The sequence below is a fragment of the Chiloscyllium plagiosum genome, chromosome 34, assembly GCF_004010195.1.
Source record: "Chiloscyllium plagiosum isolate BGI_BamShark_2017 chromosome 34, ASM401019v2, whole genome shotgun sequence".
In the NCBI taxonomy this organism is placed as follows: domain Eukaryota; kingdom Metazoa; phylum Chordata; class Chondrichthyes; order Orectolobiformes; family Hemiscylliidae; genus Chiloscyllium; species Chiloscyllium plagiosum.
The window spans coordinates 18,661,776-18,680,649 of NC_057743.1; the positions used below are offsets into that span (position 1 = coordinate 18,661,776).

Below are 18,874 nucleotides of genomic sequence, written 5' to 3' on the forward strand. Positions count from 1 at the left end.
TAGAGTTATTGAACTACAGTTGATGGGCTGAATTCATTCAAGCCCTGGCAATTTTAGCTATAAAACCCAGGCAACTCAGCCTATTTGTGCCGATTTATTCATACTAAATATTATTTAAATATTTATCATTTGTTATTTGATAGTTTTATCCTGTTAGAAATGTTTGGCCTCCAGCTTTGGATAGAGCTATTCTTTGTGGTATTGACTTACTGCATAAAATATGAAATAGAATATTATACCAAAATCTCTTGTGTTTTGCTGTTTGAGGTATTTACTGATTTCATTCTTACGTGTGGTTCATTATCAGTAGCGACTCAGTGACAAAGACAGGAACCTTTAAATGTGAGATGCTGCGTTTTGGAAAGGCAAATCAGGGCAGGACTTGTACACTTAATGGTAAGGTCCTGGGGAGTGTTGTTGAACAAAGCGACTTTGGAGTACAGGTTCATAGTTCCTTGAAAGTGGAGTCACAGGTAGATAGGTTAGTGAAGAAAGCATTCAGTATGCTCTCCTTTATTGGTCAGAGCATTGAGTATAGGAGTTGGGAGGTCATGTTGCGGCTGCACAGGACATTGGTTAGGCCGATTTGGAATATTCTGTGCGGTTCTGGTCTCCCTCCTATAAGATGGATGTTATGAAACTTGAAAGAGTTCAGAAAAGATTTAAAAGGATGTTGCCAGGGTTGGAGGATTTGAGCTATAGGGAGAGGCTGAATAGGCTGGTACTGTTTTCCCTGGAACATTGGAGGCTGAAAGGTGTCCTTGTAGAGGTTTGTAAAATCACGAGGGACACTGATATGGTAAATAGACAAAGCTTTTTTCTTGGGGAGCGGAGTCCAGAACTAGAGGGCATAGGTTAGGGTGAGAGTGGAAAGATATAAAAGGGACCGATGGGGCAACCTTTTCACGCAGAAATGTGTGATATGAGCTGCCAGAGGATGTGGGGGAGGCTGTACAAATACAACATTTAAAGGGCATGTGGATGGGTATGTGAATAGGAAGGGTTTGGAGAGATGTTGGCCAACTGCTGGCAAATGGGACTAGATTAGTTTAGGATATCTCGTCGGCATGACAAGTTGTACCAAAGAGTCTGTTTTTGTGCTGTACATCTGTATGACTCTATTAATATTTATTTTTGCAGTCTAATTAACAGGGGCTTTTTAATCTTGAGGCATCTGGGGATCCACTTTTATAATCTTATGTTCTGATTTGCAATTGTATTTGATATTGGTCAGTTGTAACTGCAATAACGAAATGATTTGTCTCAAAAATACTGCAGTATAACATTAAAACAGTGATTGTGCATTGGCCAGGCATCATGTATGTCTTGCTTTTCAGAACTGGGATTCTGATATAGGCAGCATTATGCGACAGATGCATTTCTTTTTTTTTAAGTCGAATTCTCAAAGAATGTGTATCTTATGTCAGTTATGTGGATTTTTAAAAAAATTAACCTTTTTTCTGATCAGCCTGTTCAGAGATGATATTACACATCTCTGGAGTAAGTGGGACTTGAATCCAGGGTTCCTGGCTCTGAGGTAGGGATATTATCTCTGTACCACAAGTGTCCTAAAAATAATTGTACTATTTCACTTTGAAACTGCTTTTATTGTATTTAACCTATTTTTTTTCTAATCAACTTTTTCAGAGATGTTGTTAAGCACTCTGGAACAGGTGGGACTTGAGTCCTGTGAAATGATTGCAAAGTTGGAAGTGTATTAAGATTTGTGAGGAAAGTTTAATAAATGTATTGCTTCTAGTGCGATGCTTGTAGCTGTTAGAATCACCAGTGAGTGAGTACGTGCATTGAGTGAATTGAGCGAGATTGCCTCATTCAGTATAGGGTGTCAAAGATGTAACCAAAGTTTTATTGCTCATCATAGCAAGGAATTGCAGGTTTATCAATTGTACTGTGGAAATGGAGTTATATCAAGTAAGAGGAAGTGGGTGACTAAACTTTGCTGAGCAGACACATTTTAAGATGAACTTTCAAAGTATCTGGTTGGCATGGACTAGTTAGACCAAAGGGTCTGTTTCCCTGTTGTACATCTCTATGATTCTGTGACAGTATGAAGAGAACCCCCATGGAAGGAAAAGGAATTATGGTCAAGGCAGATAAAGGTTCTGCTCAAAGAATAGCACCTCCTAAAGTGCAACATCGATCAGCTGCATTGTAAGCCTAGATTTTTGTGCTCAAATGTTGGAGTGGGACCGAGGAGCCATGATCTTCTCAGAAGCAAGAGTATTACAGTATGTAGTGTATGCCATGCTACGATTGATGTTGCAAATTACTTTGAACGGAAACAAAATAAAAACACTTCTGAAAACAAGATCCACCTGAATTATGATTCGACCCAAAATGGAAGTTTTCCAACAAAATATTTTAAATAACTGCACAACGCTTCAGTTGGAAACCTGAAAGCAAACAGAAAATACTGAGAAGATTCATCAGACAACATCTGAAAGATATTTTATACTTCAGGGTGAAAAATATAATGAAAAGTATGCCTGAACTACTGCAGTTATGTTTACAACTGTTAATCATGCTTGCTGAACATCTGAAAAGCTTTCCTGTTTTTATTTTAAAACTTTATTAACCTGATTCATAAAAATTGTTCTTAAAAATTATTGAAACAGACTGGAACATTTTTCCCAAAGCAATGTGCTGTAGATTATGTCATCTTTGATCTGGAATCAAGATTTAAAATCAGTCTGGACTGCAGCTATTCAAGTCTCTTGTCTGAAAGTTCTGATTAACCAATATGAAATCAGTACAGATCCAGATGTTATAAGTCTTCTGCAGTATTGCTCATGTAAGTTGTCAAACTTTTAAATCAAAGCATATTTACTGCAAACCCTCTTCCCCAAAGTGCTTTGGATATGCATTCCCATTCTTGTTTCATGTAAATGTGCATATTAATTGGTGTTAGTTTTCCTGCATTTAAAATAAAACATTTTTTAATATTGGAGGATGACTGTAACTGTTTACCTGAGTATCTTTCTTGTAAATTATAATTAGTTCAAAATTCAACAAGCATGCGAGTGAGATTGCAATTCAGATTATTTAAGATTGCAGATGGCACAATAATATTTTTAAAAGGGGGTATTGAGAAAGGATTCCTATGTTTGTACAAGATATTCAACCTTCTAAAATGTATTTTCAGGCTGACTAAATATGCAGCAAGATTTGTCTATCAGCTCCTATTGTCTCATTCTACTTGCACACTTTGATTCAAGTATCGTCCAGACACTGAATCCTCCATCTTAACATTAATATTCCAAACATTCTTTTTTTGTACACTATGAAGGAGGTCTCCCCAGCCTACAACATATATATCCAGCCTGTTGAACTCATAGGCTTTGTTTCACTTCCAATTATAGCATTTGAGGATTACATTTTATGAATTTGTCGTTAGCTGTAGGCACTGGAATATTTTACATGGGATCACGCTGGCTGCTTTTAACTTTTTTTGTTAATTTCATTTTGAGACACTGTTGGAAACAGATATCTGCAACTGTCATTTAGAAGCATTGCCGTATTAACAGTAAAATTAAACTTAGTTCAGTTAACTGCTTTCAGTTGCTTTTGTGAAAATTAAGCAAAGGTTCAGAACATATCAGGAATATAGACCTCAGTTTTGAAGGATGACAAGCCTCTTTCTTTATTCATTACTTGAACAACAATTCTCTCGAGCCAATATTTATTACTTATCAATGCAATCCGAAATATATAGTTGTTAACTATAATAGCTCATACTTGATTTGAGTAGATGGCATTTTATCACTCTCCATGTTATGATTGGAAAACATTTCTTGTGCAAAGACTTTGGATTGTTGCACGTTGTCACTTGGAAACAACTAACTTTGGCAAAAGGGACTGACAGCTGACATTTCATGTTTTGTTTATTCAAAATTTATTTCAATGCTAGATAGCTTTACAGCCGCTCAAGATTCAAATTTTTATGTAACTTAACAGCAACAAATCCCCAAATTAAATAGTATCTGAAACCTTGAGGCATGGTGGCCTTACCCCACATGTCAAACTCCATGTGCTTTTTGTGGTGTGAAAAACTTTTTAACAAACTAGTGCCCTCCATTGTGGAAGGAGGTGATGCCTTGGGATACTAAATTGGGAGTCTTGTTGATATTTGAGACAAAGCAAAGAACCAGCATGAAACCGAAAAGGAAGAGAATAAATCCAATTATCCCACTCAGGAACTACACCTTCATTTGCATCCATTTTAGGAGAATATAACAGTTGTTGATGGCCTGACTAGCTACTGCAGATCTGCAGCCGATGGGTACGCCTTCCTAACATTCACATCTGCGGAGAAATATTGAGAGTGAGTTTTAATGCCATGTTCTCACTGTTGTCAAAAACTTGATCTGATTTAGTGAAACTATATGGTTAAAAGAAAGCACTTCCATGCTGTACATCTCTATGACTTCATGACTCTGACTAGGTTTCTTTACTTAACAAAAATACAGCTGTTTATTGTAAACAAATTAACTTTAACCAATGATAGTTGGAAAAAAATGTATTGCAATTTATAACTCTACAATTTAAACTCTATCCCTTCTTAAACACCCACTTCATAAACAGACATCCCTGTAAGTATAGGCAAGATGTAGATATTAAGGGTGAAAAATGAAAGGAAAATCAGGGTAACTGTCTGAGAGCACCGGATTTAATGCAATGCTGTTTTGTCTTTGGTTCATTTCTTTTTTGGTTCTTTGTTATTGACACAAGATTGTTTGCACAGCAGTGCTCTCTTACATTTACTGGGTGAGAATATGCTCTTTTCCTGTCTTTTAGAAGCATTTTATTCTTCTGATTTGGGATTTTTGCAAAGAAATGTGAATAGTAGACAGCTGGCTGGTACCTCCAAAGGGGAGGGAGTGTTTTTTTTGGTGCGTTCTCCTTGGAGGTTAAGTGGTTCTCAGCTGTACTTCTCCCATGTAAGCCATGGTCACCTGGTAGTGAGCCAATTAGAACATTGTTACCAAGCAGTTATTTCCCTTGGTTCAGAACCTGTTGGCTCCTGTCACTATTCCAGGAGAAAGCAACATAGTATACAACTCAGCTCCAGTAAACATGATTTGTAAAGCTGCAGCCATCTCTTTATCCATTCTTCTTAGTTTAAAACAGTACCTTCCTTTTCAGTCCAAAAACAAAGGAAATAAAAAGATGTGGTCTTTATATGCCTCAACCCTAGGAAAGCTGGAAAATCATTTTGAAACTCTATTCAATAGTAATGTTTATTACACATGGACAATAACAGTGAGACTTGCATCTATTCATCTTTACTCTCCCCTTATAAAAGTTTTATAAAATCTTTCAATATCTAGCACATTCTTACCTTAGCATCATAGAGATGTATAGCATGGAAACAGACCCTTCGGTCCAACTTGTACATGCCAACCAGATATTCCAACCTCGTCTAGTCCCACTTGCCAGCACCCAGCCCATATCCCTCCAAACCTTCCCTATTCATATACCCATCCAGATGCCTTTTGAATGTTGCAATTGTACCAGCCTCCACCACTTCCTCTGGCAGCTCATATCATCCACATACCACCCTCTGCGTGAAAATGTTGCCCCTTAGGCCTCTTTTATATCTTTCCCCTCTCTCCTGAATCCTATGCCCTCTAGTTCTGGACACCTCCACTCCAGGGAAAAGACCTTATCTATTTACCTTATCCATGCCCTTCATGATTTTCTAAGCCTCTATAAGGTCACCCCTCAGCCTCCGATGCTGCAGAGAAAACAGCCCTAGCCTATTCAACCTCACCCTATTGTTCAAATCCTCCAACCCTGGCAACATCCTTGTAAATCTTTTCTGAACCCTTTCAAGTTTCACAACATCCGTCCAACAGGAAGGAGACCAGAATTGCACGCAATATTCCAAAAGTGGCCTGACCAACTTTCTGCATATTCCATAAGTGGCCTAACCAACATCCTGTACAGCTGCAACATGACCTCTTAACTCCTATACTCAAAGCTCTGAACAATAAAGAAAAGCATACCAAACGCCGCCTTCACTATCTTGTCTACCTGCGACTCCACTTTCAAGGAACTGTGAACCTGCACGTTAAGGTGTCTTTGTTCAGCAACACTTCCAAGGACCTTACCATTAAGTGTATAGGTCCTGCTCTGATTTGCTTTCCCAAAATGCAACACCTCGCATTTATCTAAATTAAACTCCATCTGCCATTCCTCAGCCAATTGACCCATCTGATCAAGATCCTATTGTAGGCTGAGGTAAACTTCTTGCTGTCCACTACATCTCCAATTTTGGTGTCATCTGCAAACTTACTAATTATACCTTCTGGGTTCACATCCAAATATTTTATATAAATGAAGAAAGGTAGTGGACCCAGCACTGATCCTTGTGGCACTCCAACTGGTCACATGACTCCAGTCTGAAAAGCAACCCTCCAGCAGCACCCTTTGTCTTCTACCTTCGAAACAGTTCTGTATCCAAATGGCTAGTTCTCCTGTATTCCATGAGATCTAACCTTGCTAACCAGTCTCCCATGGGGAGCCTTATCGAATGCCTTACTGAAGTCCATATAGATCACGTCTACTGCTCTGCCCTCATCAATCCTCTTTGTTACTACTTCAAAAACTCAATCAAGTTTCTGAGACATGATTTCCCACACATGTTGACTATCCCTAATCAGTCCTTCCCATTCCAAATATATGTTAATCCTGTTCCTCAGAATTCTCTCCAGCAACATGCCCACCACCGACGTCAAGCACACCAGCCTATAATTCCCTGGCTTATCCTTACCACCTTTCTTAAATAGTGGTACCACGTTAGTCAATTTTCAGTCTTCCGGTACCTCAGCTGTGTCTATCAATGTTACGAATATCTCAGCAAGGGGCCCAGCAATCACTTCCTTATCTTCCCATAAAGTTCCAGGGTACACCTGATCAGGTCCTGCGGATTTATCCATCTTTTTCTGAGTTTCAAGACATGCAGCACTTCTTCCTCTGTACTATGGACATTTTTCAACATGTAACCATCCATTTCCCTTTGTATCTTCCATGTTCTTTTCCATAGTAAACACTGACACAAAATACTCGTTTAGTAGCTCCCTCAGCTGCCTTGCTAATCCTTGAGGGGCCCTATTCTCTCCGTACTTATCCTTTTGTCCTTAATTTGTGTTTGTAAAAACCCTTTGGATTTTCCTTAACCCTATTTGCCATAACATTATCTTATTTCATGTTATATTTGGAATAAGGCATCTGCGATCACAGTAACTCACCAGCAATGTGAAATCTTTAAATTGAGTGGTTGAATCCATAAACTCCATCTGAAAAGTCTAGCATTTTGAGTTTTAAACTTAATGACAAGAGGTATTTCTCAGAAACAGGATACTCTGTTGGCGCTGTACACAGTGCCTTAATCCAAATAAAGATAATGTTGATCTCAGATAACACACTACCTCTATCCGAATTTTCACTTGTATCAGGGAGAAACGCGCATCCACTTAATTTGAACCTAAAATCAAAGAACTGTGGATGCCGGAAATTCAAAACAATAACAGAACTTGCTAGAAAAATTCAGTAGGTTTGACAGCATCTGTGAACTTTAGAAGAAGAGTCACTGGACCTGGAACTTTAACTCTGCTTTCTTTCCACAGGTGCTACCAGACCTGTTGAGTTGTTTTCCAGCAATTTCTGTTTCTGTATCAACTTAATTTGATTCTGCAGCATCAGTGTCTGCATCAGACCCAAACAGATCGATATTTCCACTTGTGGACCAGTTGACTTCTTATTGCTCACATTGGTACGCCAGCATAGTGTCTATACTGGAATTCTACCAGGGCAAGAATGCACTTGTCACTGGAGCAACTGGCTTTGTGGCGAGTTTCTACTTGAGAAGCTGTTCCACTCTTGTCCAGCAGTCAAGACTGCATTTTTCCCAGTGAGACCCATAGCAAATCAAAATCCTCAAGCACCGGTTCAAAGAGATGCTGAACTGAAGGTACAAAAAAGCATTTCAAAGCAAAGTTAGCGGTTTAACAAATCACATCTTTCAGGTAGAGTGAATGATAGAATAGGAGGAGATAGGTCAATCCAAATGCAAAAAAATGTATCTTGCCTTTCTCTGCTTACCAGTAATTGTATACATGTTTGAAAGAGGGAATCTTCTAGTTTTGAAAAGCTCAGGTGAATGGTAAGGTAAATAAAGCAAGCAGCTAATTTCTTGTGCATCAAAAATGCTACTTTTTTTCCTGAGTGCGTAAATTTATATTTATATGGGATGTTTTACTATGTTAAAGGTGTAGTATATATCTAAATTGTTGATACAGGAGTGTATTGGTGCTCTGCCTAAAAACAGTTCTTTGGCTTATTGCATGCTCATACTTCATGTTGAGCCATTTTCATTGGTGTTTTCATCAGTAGTAGTTTGTCATTGCTTTCCACTTTCAGAGTGGTGCAAGGAAGCAAGTCTCAAGTTTATCTCAGCTGGAATGGGGATCAATCCCACATTTTCTCAAAATGTCATACTGTAACATTAACTGTTTCTCTCTCCACAGATACTGCCTCGACCTACTGAGATTTTTCAGCAATTCCTTTATTTCTACTTGGATTCTTACATTAAGTGTATAAGTAAAGGCCTTATAGGGTCTGGCAATGTTAATAGCTGAGGGTTGCATCTATTTGAAATCTGCTGTTGACATTTGTACTGAGAGTCTCCATATAGGTTGGGTACCACAACATGTATTTGTATCTTAAGAGTTCTTCCTCTCTCATTTCAAACAATGCTTTACCCTTTTTAATTTAAAAAGGAAAGTAGGAATGCCTATGTATAAGTTGATTTTCTCTTCGTCCTGACACCTCTCCAAACTGACACACCATTTTTCATTGAATAATTATTGTTTCCCAGCCACAATGAATTCTCAAGGGGTTAAAGGTCTGTTAGTTGGACAGAATACATTTTATACTTGAGAGTAAATAGTTTTCTTCATTTTCATTCATGTTCTGAACGCTGACTTTTTAAATTTATTCATTCATGGGATAAAGGCATCACAGGATAGGTCAGCATTATTGCCCATCTCTAATGTGCAGAGGGTAGTTGAGAGTTAATCACATTACTTTGGGTCTGGAGTCAAATGTGTGCCAGACCATGTAAGGAGGATGGCAGTTTCCCTCCCTATAGGAAACAGATGGGGTTTTCCAACATGTTGACATCCCATTAATACACTTTTTTAAAGTAGGAAATTAGGAGTAGCAGTAGGCCATTCACCCCCAAAGTTTACTCGACTATTCAATTAGATCATGGGTGATCACCTAAGTTCCCTATCTCTTTGTCATCCTTGCTTAGTAAATGCCCTGTAATTTCAGTCTTGAAAACTCCAGTTGTCCCCTGGTAGCCCTAGTCTTATGAGAAGAGAATTCCACAATTTTACCACACTTCGGTGTGAAAAAGTACTGTTGATTTATTCCGAAATGACGATTAAAATTTGAAGATGTTATGCCTGGCCCTTGGTTCTTCCAAAGAAAGTAATATCTGTATGATCAAGTACTTGTAATATTTTGTTCTCAATCAGATCAGTCTAAATCTCCAATACTGAAGGCACTGAGTGAAATTTAAGCGATTTAGCCAGAGGGTTCAACGAGCATGGTAATGATGACTAATTAATTCTTGTCAATTAGGATAGCGATAAAGTGTAAATAAATGGTTTAAATTTGAAAATAGGAGGGTTGATCACTAAGTTCACAGATGATACAATAATTGGTGGGATGGTAAATAATGAGGAAGGTAGCCGAATTCGCAGGAGATATAGACTAACTGATAAGATGAGGCAATCAGTCGAAAATGTGGCATTCCATTTGGATAAGTGTGAAATGATGCATTTAGGAAAACAAACAAGGCAAGGGAGTAGGTTGGAATGGTAGTAGCTTGGGAAGCACCAAGGATCAATGGAACTTTGGTGTACGTGTTCACACAGTAGAAAAAGTGGCTCAGATGGCTATGGGATACTTGCCTTATTAGTCCAGGCACAGATTTTAAACATAGAGATGTGATGCTCAAACTTTATAAAACGTTGGTTAGGCCACAGCTCGAATATTGAGTCGAAAAGTGTGGCGCTGGAAAAGCACAGCAGGTCAAGCAACAACTGAGGAGCAGGAGAATCAACGTTTCAGGCATGAGTCCTTCAACATTCCTGTACTTTTCCAGTGCCACACTTTTTGACTCCAGCATCTGCAGTCTCCACTTTCTCCACAGAGTATTGTGTGCAGTCTGGAATCCACATTATAAGGAAGGATGCAAATGCCTGAGATAGTGAATTCCAGGATTTTGTTTGGCTGGACAGTTTGTTTTGAAAAGAGATTGGATAGACTGGGGTTGTTTTCCTTCGAGTAGAGGAGACTGAGGGGGACGTAATTGAGATTGTTTTAAATTATGAGGGGCATAGATGAGGTAGATAGGAAGAAACGTTTTCCCCTTGGTGGAGGGATCAATGACCAGGTGAGGACCAGAGGAAAACATTTTTTTCATCCGCATGATGGTGGAATCTGGAACTCTGTGCCTGCAAGGATGGGAGAGATAGAAAGCCTCATTTAATTTAAAAAGTACTTAGATGTGCACTTGCAATGTCAAAGCATTCAAGGCTATGGGCTAAGTGCTAGAAAATGTAATTAGAATACTTAGGTACTTGTTTTTTGACTAGTGCGTACTCAGTAAGCTGAAGAGCTGAATTCTGTGCTGTGGACCGTTTATGAATTTATGATACTATTATATGATTTAACCTGGCTCCTGGGTCAATAATGTTTGGATGAGAGTAATTGGATCTTTCCTGCAGTTCCAAGTCCAATAAATTGTCTAGCAATCCAGCTTCAGTAAAGTCATTCTCAAGGTATGAACTGAAACATTTTCTCACACTCTTGTCTTCAGGTTCAAATCCCGACTTCGGGCTGTAGTTGTTTTGTTTTGTCACAGTTGCTTCACTTATGCCTATTTCCTCAGATCAGAAGATAAACCTGATTGCATCAAGTAACTCATTAGTATTTGTGTTAATTGAAACATTTATTGCTTTGAGCCATTGTAACAGACTCCAGATCTATTTTTAGAGGCGCACTTGCTAACTTGTTCTGAGATATATGCCTGTATGTACATTGCTTTTGAAGCAACAACGTTTAAAGTTTCTGACCCTTTTAGTTTATTCAACTGTTTTTACTCATCAAACTGACAATCAGTGCAACTTTCATAGTGAGAAACTTGAATCCAACTTGTATGATTCTGATTAAATGCTAATTTCCTGAATCTCAAATTCAATGCATTTCCATCTCTTTGTCAGAGCCACCAGCGTATCTCTCTGCTTCCAAGCTTACATCACCTCTCTGGGAAATATTGATGCTTTCTGACTATATTTTGACAGATATTTATTGGATTTTGAAAGACTGTTTGTCGCAGGAAGCTCAGCAATTATTTTGTATTCTTTTAATTATGTTAGCGTAATCTGCATATCCTTGGTCTCCCCCTCAACGGATAGTGTTGTCATTTCCAGAGCACAGTATGAAAGATTTAGACTAGATGCTATCCTGAAGACAGTTAAAGGATGTCCTATGATATTATGTTCACTTAATTGCACAAAACATATCCGTTGTACATTTTTTTTCTCCACCACATTCAGCAAAAGTAAAATATCCTGAGTATCACAATCAAACTTTAAACCTAATGGTGTAGATGAATCTGATTTAGGGAACAGAACAGTTGTTTCATATTCTTCTAACTTGTTATCCACTTCATTTTATGACCAGGTTGCATTTCACAATAGTAGTGTCACACAACAAAATGTAAAGTGCCCCCAGAATGAAGATGGAAGACTATCTCCTGAAGATCTGTGTGATGGTCACTGCTAGTAATATTTTCATAGACAGACGCATCTGTTAAAAGTAGATTGGTAAAGAGGAGATCAAATAAGTTTTCCCCTGATTGGCTGGTGTTTTACATTTTTTGGGGGTAACTTTTCCAACTGTGGCACGATGCCTCAAATGTTAGCAAGGAAAACTTTTCAGGGATGACTTATTTATTTCCCTGTCATTTCCAAGGCCTGTGTTGATTCTGGATTGTCCATCCTGTTTCATTTTTATTAGACTTTTCCATTGGTAGAATTGAGTGGCTTGCCAGGCCATTTCAGAGGGCATTTAAGAATCAGCTATATTTATGACAGTCAGGTGTGGTATGCAGGTTAGAATGGCTGAGGCTGGAAGGGTTTTGGCCCTAAAGGGCATTAGCAGACCAGATGGATTTTTACATCAATCCAGTAGTATGATGGTCACTGTTACTGAGAGTAACTTTTAATTTCAGATTTATTTACTTAGTTGCAATTCCTCAATTTCCCTTTTGGAATTTGCACTGTCTCTTCAGAGCTTGAGTTGATGCATCTCATTTGAGCGAAGAAGGATGAGGGGTGACTTAATAGAGGTGTACAAGATGTTGAGAGGCATAGATAGAGTGGATAGCCAGACACTTTCCAAAGGGGGCATAATTTTAAGGTAATTGGAGGAAGGTTTAGGGGAGATGTGAGAGGTAGGTTCTTTAAAGACTGGTGGGTGCATGGAATGCACTGCCAGCAGTAGTAGTAAAGTCAGATACATTAGGGAACATTTAAGCAACTTGGATAGGCAAATGGAAGATAGTACAAAGAAGGGTATGTAATTTAGTCTGACCTTAGAAGGGTAAAAGGCTGGCACAACATCGAGGGCTGAAGGGCCTGTACTATTCTGTGTTCTATGTGCTATCTGCACTACTAGTCCAATAACACTAATACAATGCCATCGGCACTGTTTAAGACAATTCTCCTCACCCAAGTGCTCATCACTCTTCCTAGCCTATACCCCATGTTCTCTTCATAGTGTCTTCTACTGCAGAAAAGATTCTATACTTCTGTCATGGCCCAGCTCTCAGCATAGTGCACAGCTATTGATTGGATACCAGCTTCATGTGCCCCTTTTCATAGCTGATGGTATGTCATTTCTTTCACAGTGCTAAATTCTATCAGACAATGCAGAGATGATGCATTTCTGGACTGGGCGAAATCCAATTTATAGATTCCTCACAAGTAGTTGCTTGTCGAACAATTTGTCTCACTGGTTTTAAGCCAACTGTTTGCGAAGAAATCTATCATATATTCATTTTAAAATAAGCGCAAGTTTGATTTTGTCCCAATGATTGCATGTCCAATAGTTCAAATTGCCAAAGAGAATGAAAATAGTTTTATTTAATCATAGGGATCTTATTCTAAAAATATCATTTGTAACTTACTGTGCTGTGATTGTTTCATTTATTTGTGGTAATTTGTAACAGTGAAAGTTTTCACTTTCCCTTTTAACTTTTCCTCCCTTCTATAGACCTTTTGCAACTCTCCTTCCTTTTCATCTGTCTCACCATTGACAAGTTAGTCAAGAGAACGGAATTAACCAGTGGATGGAGTGCAAGAGCAATTTCATGACTTGTGCAATAATTTCAATGTGCGTTTTCTCTCCCTTCTCAGTAATTTCATGTGTATTAGTCAATTAACCTGGGTTACTCCTTGTCAGTAGAACTAGGATCAGAAACTTTGTGCAGAAAATAACGCAGTCTCTGCTTGAAACTGTCTGTCTTTTCCTCTTCCTACATTTTCAAATTTTCTTTTCTTTTATTAGCAATGCAATTTGTGCTAAAATAAATACTTTCATGCCTCTGAGCCAAATCTTGTTCATTTACAGAATCCTGTACCAAGAAATAATCAGTATAAATCTGTTGTAGATTTATTGATGACGTTTATACCTTTCTAAAAACTTTGTTGGAGTATAAGTGTAGACTTTATGAAGAGAAGGGGATGGGAGTGAGATGGCTGTCATTTTTGGCTGGTGATTATTGCTCTGAGAAATTACCAAAGCAACTTGTAGGAGGAGTTCTGTTTTACTCTCCTCTCTAATTCTGATAAGCTCAAGTTAACTCATCTGAGCTGAGTGAATAAAGAGTTGAGCTGGAAAAAGCACAACAGGTCAGGCAGCATCAGAGGAGCAGGGGAGTCGACATTTCAGATGGGAACCTTTTCCACTCTGACTGTCCAGCATCTGCAATTCTCACTATGTCCTACTCACCTGAACTGAGAACCAGAGAGAATTATTAGTGCACACAATCAACAGGTACTCTAAGCCCTGTTGTACCGTCTGTTTTGCAACTGAGTGAGCAGAATATTTTATTGGGAAGGGTGCTTATAGTACTCTTGCTAAAAGTTTTCTTTTGGCCATCTGTGTCTGTTGCATTAATGTTGGCTATTCTATTCCCTGCAGGACTACGTATCAAACAGGAACCAGTAACCAGTTACCCTCAAGTAGTGGTTGTTCGAGTTCCCACTCCTTCAGTCCAGAATGATAGTGATATTACACTCCTGCGGCACTTGGAAAAGATGGGCTGTCGCCTGGCCAATCGTCCTCAGGCCATATTGCACTGCGTTAACAAGTTCTGGACTTTCCAGGAGTTAGCTGGTCATGGAATACCATTGCCTGATACATTCTCTTACGGTATATATAAATAGATGTTAAGAATACTTTTGCAACTTTTAAATCTTTAGCAATGTTTTGTTAGCAAGAACACAATAATTTCTGAAATAATATTTAGTCACAAGCCAGTCCACGCTTTAATGCGTGCTGTAGCTTTCTTTGACACCTGCAGTAGTTACTACCCATAATTGTTGCTTGTTCAGCTGTGGACCTGAAGTTGAGAAAGAAAGCTGGACGCTATAAAATGTACATCCTTACATTCTTGATCTTGATGGGGGTTTTTTTTGTCATTCCGGGTACTGTGTGTCCCTGAAAACTTTGTCGTTGCATTTGATACAGTTTCTTTTTTTTTAAATCTAAGAACTGATGAAAAGCTAACCTGAATTGCCAGAATTAGTAATTAAGACCAAAATACAGGGCTAGTATTTTTCAAAAAAACATGTAGATGTATAATGGGAATGTGTTTAGGTCGCTGTTCTAAAGCTGATTTTCTTTTGGATCTTGAGAGATTTGGGGAAGAGGGGTCAATTAGCTTTTCTCCTTTCAGAAATTAAAGTATCCATTATCTTATTTCTGTTTTCCCAATAACCTCAAAACATTCTTCTTCTTATAACAGGTGGTCATGAAAATTTTGCAAAAATGATCGATGATGCTGAGCCTTTGGGTTATCCAGTAGTAGTTAAAAATACACGAGGTCATCGAGGTATAAATTCTTTCTCATTTTGCAGTTAAGTACAGATAAAGTGAAGGCACATAAACTTAAATTTTGTTTTTGTGATCTTTATTATCACTTTTTAAGGAACAGACATCAAATCATTGAAGGATGGTACAACCTCTGCTCTGCGATGAGGTAGCTGATCTCACCTGTGATAGTATTTGGGCAATACAATAGGTCGCAGTTGTCTCATCGCAGATGGGCTGCAGGGGTTGGAGATAGTTATTGGGAGGGGTGGAGGTGATGGTTTGCAGGGGGTGGAAAAAACTAATGTGGAATCAGACAAATGTTTGCTCCTGTGTAATACCTGTGCCCCCAGTGATAAACTTGAGTTTGCGTTTGGCAAAGACCTGCTCAGTTGAGATGCCACTTCTAGCCCAATGCTCAACTAACCTGCTCATGTTCTTGCAATCCAGGACAATAAGGATATCCCCCTTTGTGAGATACCAGTGTGTGTCAAATATTCAGTAGGATGGCAAGAACCAGTATAAGAAAAATAAAGGGAAATTTAAATTATTTTTCTAAATAGATATTTATGTTTATATGAGAATATTATGAAGTAAAATACTGTGCTGTCTTATGTCTTTAGTGTTATGTATATGCAGAATAATGGCTTCATTCTTTATTGCCTGAGCAGAAATGGTTTATTACATAGTCTGTTGAAATGCATAACAGACTGTTGCCTGTATTTTTTTCTTCAGGGAAGGCAGTGTTCCTGGCACGGGACAAGCATCATTTGTCTGACTTATCTCATCTGATACGACATGATGCTCCCTACCTTTTCCAGAAATACGTAAAAGAATCGCATGGGAAGGATATCCGTGTGGTGCTGGTAGGAGGCCGTGTGATTGGTGCAATGCTGCGATGCTCCACTGATGGTAGAATGCAAAGCAACTGCTCATTAGGTGAGATTTTGCACTTCATAGATACTGGAATATTGTGGCTCTCTCACTAGCACCATTAATAAAGGCAATATGTAATTATTACATGATATAGTTATACACACCATAAATACCAGCTTTAATCCTTGGCTTTGTGTCAGATGGTTCGGAGTAGTGGAGTTGATTTGGGGCCACATAGAATGATTAAGTTCTGGAATTGACATTGGTTCCGTCACTGGAGGATGTTGACTTGCTCTAATTGTACTATACGTGATCTCGCAGGGTTGCTTGATTATGGGCACCACATATGGCAGATTTGCTACCTGATGCTGTAACTTTAACATCAGTCATTGTTCACTCTAGAAGGTTGTAAAATGTCTCGTCAAAAGATGGAATGCTGGTCCTCAAGTTTAATTGAGCTTCAGGAGGCCAAGGACAAAGTTCAATGTGAGAATAAGATGGAGAGTTGAAATGATAGTTGAACAGAGGCTCAGCATCATGTTTATGGACTGAACAGAGCTGTTCCAAAAATGATCACCCGTCCACATGTAAACTAGACTGCATTGTGATGAGCGAATATATTGTAGTAAGTTTAAATACATAAACTATTGTTTCATCTCGAAGGAGTACAGAACTTAATTGTTGCCAAGGAAAAGGTAAAGTTGAAGCTTTTCATCTTGCACTTATTGACTTAACCACAAGAAGAAAAAACTTTAGAAAAGGAACAAAAATTTATAAAGCATGACTTAGCTACTTGTAAGGAGCCATATATTTTCCCTTTAGAATTATAAACTGAAAATGAAGTTGGACAGTGCTATATAGCTAAAAGTACAGCACCAGGAGAGACTTCACAGTTTCAAGACCAAGTGGGTTTGGGAAGTGTATGCTTTAATTAGACAAGATAATGTCATGTTTTGGAACCATGATGTGATACTTTGTGACAGAGTGGCATCAGGAATATTTGAGTTAAGGGAAAACTACCTAGCAATAGATTTGGAATATGCTTCTTAAGATGCAGTTTTGTAGACCTGTAAGGCAGTGCACCTAGAGTTATCCAGAAGTCTGCAAACTAAGAGACATCTCTTTGAATATGGACCATTGCCGTGCAGACACTACAGTATCATTGTTGCTAAAAAGCAAAAGAACTATGAGAAACAAGTCATCCACTCTACTAGTCTGGACTTTGACAAAATTTAACAGAATTAGGACTGTGGATGAGGAATAATTTCTTCACTCAAAGCATAATTAACCTGTGGAATTCTTGACTATTATAAGGTTGTGGAGGGCAAGTCACTAAATATATTTACCAAAACAACTTTTAAACATATCAAGGAGTATAGGAAGGAAAAGGGAATATGGCATTGAGATAGACAGTCAACAGGATCCTACTGAATGGCAAAGCCACCCTAAAGTGCCAAGTGGCCTAATCCTATTTATAGTTTCTATCTCATTTGTTTTCACTGTCTACATTTTCCACCAATAATATTTCTGTCAAACCATATATTATTGTCTGCCATATTCCTGAATGAATGTGCATATATTTGGGGTTTGTCTTAATTTGCATAGTGGTAAATCAGTCATCCATTTTTGGTCTTTGTTAAAGAATGAATTTTCTTACAATAAATAGCTACTTTCCTGTTAATGATGAAACCTGGTGTGAATTAGTTTGTCCTGAATAGCAGTCAGTCAGGCAAGTTGGTAATCTTGGTGTTTTAATTGGGTAGGTATGTATTTGTAACAGCTTGTGGAATAGTGGGTCTCGATTATCAGTCCACTTTTCCCAATTTAGTCATGACGCACCTTTTGCAATAAAGATGAGTCATTTTCTCCAGGACACTGACGTTAACCAAAAAGATGTTCTGCCTACCAGACAAATGAGTAATGTTGTATATGAATTACAGTGTCAGTGTAATGCTAGGCCTTATAAGCTGTACATCCGAATTGGTGGCAAATGTATCAAACCAAAATGTACCTTTGTCCGTGGCAGGAAGCATGCTGACTGTGCTTGACCAATCCTTGCAAAACTCAGAAAATATTATCTAATATTAGGTGTGATTTTTCTATTAGACAACATTACTAAATAATCCTGATTGAGCTATGAATTACACAACAATACAAAATTTTCAGTGGTACTCAGTGATTCATTTCTGCATTTTGTGGTCTCCATTTATTCTTGCACATGAACCTGTTTTTTTGGAGGAAAAATGAATATGTCTACATGTCGCATATTTTTCAATGAGGAAAGAATTATGGAGACAACCAATCCCTGCTGCATCCCACAGTGCTGCCTTTACCAATCAGAGTCATGCTGTATAAATTATTTATTTTCTGAAGTTAGTTTTCTTGTATTTAAGTTCTGATGAGTGCAAGGTGAAAGGCTTCAACAACTTGTCTCTTTTTAGCAATAATTAATTATGTCTCTATGTAAATTTGGCGAATTATACTGTGTTTGGTTACCAAGATACATTATATTAGTATCATATTCTGGCACACTTAAAAATATTTAATTTCCTTTAAGTGAATCTTGATTTAAAGTTTATTTCTTATGGAGATAGTGGCCCTCCACCTGATGACTTGCATTTTTTAATGTTAATTCTTAGATGTGAGTTTTGTAAGATTTCATTGGTTTTTTTTTTCCTACTATTTAAAACTTGCATTAAAAGTTACAGCATCTTCCATTTCAGTTCAATCTTTCCATGACAGTTCAATGTGTCGTATGATTAAAATGCGAGAGTTTGCTTACATTGCTGATGAAAGGTAGTATTGG

The 18,874-nt window shown here is 38.1% G+C and overlaps 2 protein-coding genes across 3 annotated transcripts in view; one reads left to right on the forward strand and one right to left on the reverse strand.

Moving 5' to 3' along the window:
• The window catches only part of rimkla (ribosomal modification protein rimK-like family member A), a 78,832-nt gene that overhangs the window by 50,600 nt on the left and 9,358 nt on the right, over nucleotides 1-18,874 (forward strand). The window contains exons 2-4 of one of the 2 annotated variants that reach the window (XM_043675677.1): nucleotides 14,302-14,532; nucleotides 15,128-15,238; nucleotides 15,928-16,131. In XM_043675677.1, the coding sequence (XP_043531612.1) occupies nucleotides 14,302-14,532; nucleotides 15,128-15,238; nucleotides 15,928-16,131 (546 nt within the window). The remainder of the gene's footprint in view (nucleotides 1-14,301; nucleotides 14,533-15,127; nucleotides 15,239-15,927; nucleotides 16,132-18,874) is intronic. The other variant, XM_043675678.1, reaches the window with a different exon arrangement.
• The window catches only part of zmynd12 (zinc finger, MYND-type containing 12), a 100,734-nt gene that overhangs the window by 35,783 nt on the left and 46,077 nt on the right, over nucleotides 1-18,874 (reverse strand). The window lies entirely within an intron of this gene.